Source organism: Pteropus alecto, unplaced genomic scaffold, assembly GCF_000325575.1.
Source record: "Pteropus alecto unplaced genomic scaffold, ASM32557v1 scaffold95, whole genome shotgun sequence".
Taxonomy (NCBI): domain Eukaryota; kingdom Metazoa; phylum Chordata; class Mammalia; order Chiroptera; family Pteropodidae; genus Pteropus; species Pteropus alecto.
The window spans coordinates 4,165,357-4,170,611 of record NW_006441071.1 but is presented as its reverse complement, the minus strand read 5'-3'; the positions used below and the strand labels follow the sequence as shown (position 1 = coordinate 4,170,611).

General features: G+C 33.8%; 1 protein-coding gene across 1 annotated transcript in view; it reads left to right on the top strand.

The window, feature by feature from the left end:
• The window catches only part of CCDC171 (coiled-coil domain containing 171), a 256,342-nt gene extending 253,958 nt beyond the window's left edge, over nt 1-2,384 (top strand). Inside the window, exon 27 of the mRNA XM_025051395.1 lies at nt 3-2,384. Coding sequence (XP_024907163.1) covers nt 3-158 — 156 coding nt within the window. The 3' untranslated portion in view covers nt 159-2,384. The remainder of the gene's footprint in view (nt 1-2) is intronic.
• Nucleotides 2,385-5,255: the final 2,871 nt, after the last annotated feature.

Genomic DNA, 5,255 nt, shown 5'->3' with positions numbered 1-5,255 from the left:
TTGGCGTTGGGGATTTTTTGCCATTGAAAGCTGAACTTGATACAACTTACACTTTCTTAAAGGAGACATTTATAAATTCTGCACCCCTGACATCATCTCACTCCTCTCCAGTAACTATGTCTGCTATTACCAAAAGACCAACTCAGATTGGATTATGACTTTATGAAATAAAAAAATGCAGGAAGAATTAACAGTACAATTAAAATTGTTTTGAAGGGGGATTTTCCTATCAGTTGAATTTTGTTTCAACACAAGTAGCAGTGAGTTTTAAAAATTGTGTGATATCTTGGTGTGGGCAGGTATCTATATCTCCGTGAATAATGAAATAACCAACTTTTTTCCCTCTAAATTTTATTTATTATCACAGTTGCTCATTTTTATGTAACATATTTTTAAATGTTAAAGAATGACACATTTTGGGTAATTTCCTTCAGACTTAAAAAAATCAATAAGCCATTTTAGTCTCTATCTATCAAAGTTGTTTCATACTTGTCTATTTTAAAGCAGGACTGCAATACTTTAATAGGATTGAGAGAGCTATTTGAAATGTATGCCAATGATTCCTGTCATTTCATGGCAGCCCTGCCATGGTTCACTGAGCCCCCTCTTCTCTCTTGTCAGCTCAACTGAAGACAAGCATTTAGTTGCAAACTTTAAGCAGGTTGTGCAAAACAGAAATGATGTGACTGCTTCTCCTCCTGCACAATAATGTCACTCCTGGTCAATGTGAGAAGGTCAGGTTGCTCCTTGTAAAGCTACATGATACCACTTGCCCATTTGAACAAGTTAAGTTAACTGCTGAATCTGGTCCCTACAGGCATTGAAAACTCATCCTTTTATCAAGTCTGCATTTGATAACAAAGTGGAGCAATTGTCCTGGGAAGATTTCTGTGGTATGTTTAGGCACTTTTTAAGGACAGTTCTCACACCAGTATAGCAGGTAATATGTTTAGTATAAGCTGAAAAACTTCAAGATAATGGCCGTTTTGACCTTCAAAATAGACTCCTTTTTTTTGTTTTTGTTGTTGGTAGGACCCAAGAGTGACGCCCATCTTTGATGCTGACAGAATTTAAAACAAGGCCATTGCCCTGCATTTTCTGCCTTGTAGCACACAAAAGTAAAATTGTATGTCAGGCCGAGATGTCGGGGAGCTGACAAGATGCCCCAGTGACATTTCAGCTAGAAAGAGCAAGTGTCTTGCAACCAAGTGGTCAAATATCAAATAATAGGTCAAGCAGGAAGGAGCTGAGTTCTAACCACAAAGAGGTTTCTGGTAACTTACTTGACAAGCTTTTGGGCGCTTTGTGGCTTGACAAAGTGATGTTCTGTTGGGTATCGCTAGACAGACTGTTCTTTATCGCCTTCAGAAGATCAGACATTGACATTGATTAAACTCTTTAACCCTTAAAGGTTAAATCCTAACAGTTTGCATCATGGTAAGTGAAGAACAAAAGAATATTTGTAATATGTATTTGTTTTTTTGTATTAATCGTTTAAATCCCAGTGATATTAACTTCTGATGTGAACTGTAGTTTTAACGAAGAATTTTGATACAAAGTCCATATTTTATATTACTTTTCGTTATGGAGTTTGTTGTTATAGATACATTAGAAAGTAACAGTACGTATTATGGAATCTATATTGTCTTAACTTGACAGTGACATTTGATTCAAATATACCCAGCTTCTGAGAATTTTTTAAATTGGACTTGGTAATAAAATTTGTACACCGACTATTTATATTGTTAGCCAAATTAGCCAAGTGATTTATGCCATCCATCTGAGGTAACACAGCACTATGACTGTCATACTGTGTAGCACAATACTATTTCTTATAGTACTGAGCCAGTATAAATAGTTATATATAAATCCTTAGAAAGCTTTTTATGTGGAGTAAAATTACATCTTTAACCAAATTTCTTTTAATTCTTTCTTTGGAATTCTTTTTATTAACCATTCTGGGTTTAAAGTATTCCAAAATAATACCCTGTGTAATGTAACATGCATGAAATTCAAGTTGCAAATTTATTGTAACAGAAAATGCTATAGATTGTTTTTATATAGATCATAAAATAATTTCTGCACGTTTCAAAACATTTTTTTCTGCCATTCCATACAATGATTAAGATATTGTCCATATAGAAATTGATATAGAGCTTTTTAGTTCACGTAACATCATTGAGCTTCCAATTCTCACACTATAAAGTGTTACCCCTATATCACTTACATGTCTGTGTGTGTGTATTTGTGTTGTATCTATTTCCAGATCCTACTAATTTAAGAGAAATAAGAACTTTTGTAAACTTTGCCTTTTGTAAATTTTTGCCTTAACTTTACAATTTGTTAATGGGATAACACCAAAAATAAACATATATGTCTCTCCATGAATGTGGGCATTGATTTTACAGATAAATTTTATGAAATCTGAACTGTAAATTCAAAAAGATTGTTAAGTCAAAGTATGTCACATTTATAACCGACTAGGTATCAAAGGCCATAGAGATGGAAGGATGAGCCTTCTGAATGATTAGTATTCACTACCAAATACAGTAATTTTTTTACCATATGCTTTCCCCTCACCCCCAGAAGTCAAACCCAGCAGGAGGAGAAGACTTAATGACATGTCCTATGGAGATCTGAGAAACCTAGACTGCTTCTGAGCACCTTAGTGACCAATCGCTGCATATTTGAGATCCGCGTTGTGTTGGCAGGGACAGTTGCTCTATCGGCTTCTTTACTTCCTTAAAACTGATGTATAAAAGAGACATTTTTCGAGAGTGACTTCAAATACTTTTGTAGGGGAAAGGAAGTTTTACTTTATACTTTAGTGTGTGGATTTTCTTACTAACCTGCGATATAGAAAAATATGCACATCACCCATCATTATCAAAGGGATTCTTAAAGTTAGTATTTTGATACCTAGGTTACACTTATTTATTTAGGTTTTGCCAGCACTCGTAATGTAAACGTTTTGCAGTGACATAATACAAATGCGAAGAGGTATAGGACATTGCTAGAATTGCCAACTGGATGATAATTTAATGACATAAGTGAATAACCTTTTAAATAGTGGTAGAATGACAACTTTAATTTACCAAAAATATGACTCTTTTTAAACTTAGCAACACTATTTTTTTCACATTTATGATATACACTGTTATCGAGGGCTGATAGAAATCAGTACTATTTTCACGTTACTATATTTACCAATTATATATGAATTCATTCTACAGACTGTACTGAACAATGGTAAATTGATCCTATTTGCTGTGTGCTTTTTATGTAAGTTTTCTAATATAAAAAGTGAAAATAATATTTACTGAGCAACTATCCTATGCCAGCCATCATAGGAAAACTCAACTGTTCTCACAATAAACCTCTGAAGTAGGAATTTGCATCACCATTCGATTGATGAGTAACTGAGCATCTAAAATGTTAAGCATTTGACTAATAAGATCACATAGAACCTAGTAATTAGTAAGTCCAGAGCTGCAGCTCCAAAGCCCATACAATTTCCACTTTGCCAGGCCTGCCTTCTAGTAATAATTAGCACTTTCTAAAGAGGAGAAAAAAATTTTTTTAATTGTCTCGACAAGTTAGTAATAATTTTGAGAAGTACGTTTTGGTTTTAAATCTAGATCACTTGTCCATTGATTGGACAAAATAAACCAACACCACGTCTATCCTTCCATAAGACTAATAATGGGAAGAATAGTGAAGTTTGTACTTGTCTTTCAAAGGAACGAACACCCTTCATTATGTTACCCAGTGTCTCTAGCTTGGGCCAGGAGACTAATAGATACTTTCAGAGACAGACCCTCAGTTGAAAGATCTTGATGGTAAGCCAGCCTGAACAAGCTATAACTTCCCAATGGAAAGTAATGATATGTGCTGAGTAAAGCTGATCAAGAAGGCATTAATTTGTTTAACTCCTAGGATGGAGATGGAGAGTTTAAAATAAATTTTTTGGGCTAGCATGGTAGACTAAGGAATGACCCCAATGATTTTCACATTCTAACTCCTGGAATCTGTGAATGTTACATGGCAAAAGGGACTTTGCAGATGTGATTGAGTTGGGGTAATTACCCTGGATAATCTGGGTGGGCCCTAAATGCAATCTAAAGTGTCATAAGATAGGGAGGCAGAGGGTGATTTGACTACAAAGAGGAAAAGGTGATGTGATGCTGGAAGCAGAGATTGGAGCCACAAGCTGAGGACTACAGGCACCACTGGAAGCTAAAGAAGGCCAGGAAACAGATTCTCCCCTTGGAGGATCCAGAATGGTAAGAGAATAAATTTATGTAGTTTTAAGCCACGAGATTGTGATAGTTTGTTACAGCAGCCATAGACAACTAATGTAACCAGTAAACTTTTAGTGTTACATTAATCTTTCAGTATTTTCAAAGAGAAAAATCATTCTTTTGAATTATCCTGATCAGTTACCTTCATAATTTGAATTTAAATTTTCTTTAGGTTTTCATTTTATATTCTTGGCTTCTGAATATAATAAACAGTGATTATATTGGGACATTCAGTCACTCTATTGCCATCGTTTTTTGTAGTTTCTTAATTAACCTGTGATCGCAAGTATTTATTTAATGTCTACACTTTTAAAAAGGTATCATCCTTTAAGTGTATTAAATTTACCTTTAAAGTCTACTTTAAATGATTGTTTTCATTTGATTCCACTTTTGTTTGCATAATTTTATAGCTTTCTTACAAAAGAAATTTAATCTCAAAAGAATTTATATTAATCATAGTTTAAAATAATGATTTGGAATTTATAAATTATATCTTAAACGTGTTAGAGTATTTTTCGTTACTGTTTACCCATGGGTTCAACATATGTCCCTGGGCATTTGTCCATGCCTTTTATTACAACTAAGGTGAAAGAATTTTAAAATTTACCAAAAAATAAAATCTTCGAAGATCTTTATTGGATGATATTTGAATCTATTTTATCTTTCCCTTGGTGAAATCAAATTGTTTTTTTTCCTAATGAGAGTAATTTTAACTGAAATGATTAAGTGTTCAATATAATGAAATCTAAAATATTAAAGATTTAAACCTAGAGTCCTAAATATTTCAAGTACAGAAAAACCAAAGCCAAACAAACAAAAGCCTCTGGTTCTGTAAAGAACACTCCAGTCATCCTGGTTAAGTGAGGCATAAATGTGTACATTTATGTATTGGTAGAAGAGCCCAATCTTTTCTCTTGAATCTTGGCAATTTTTTTATAAGACTCATTCCCGGCT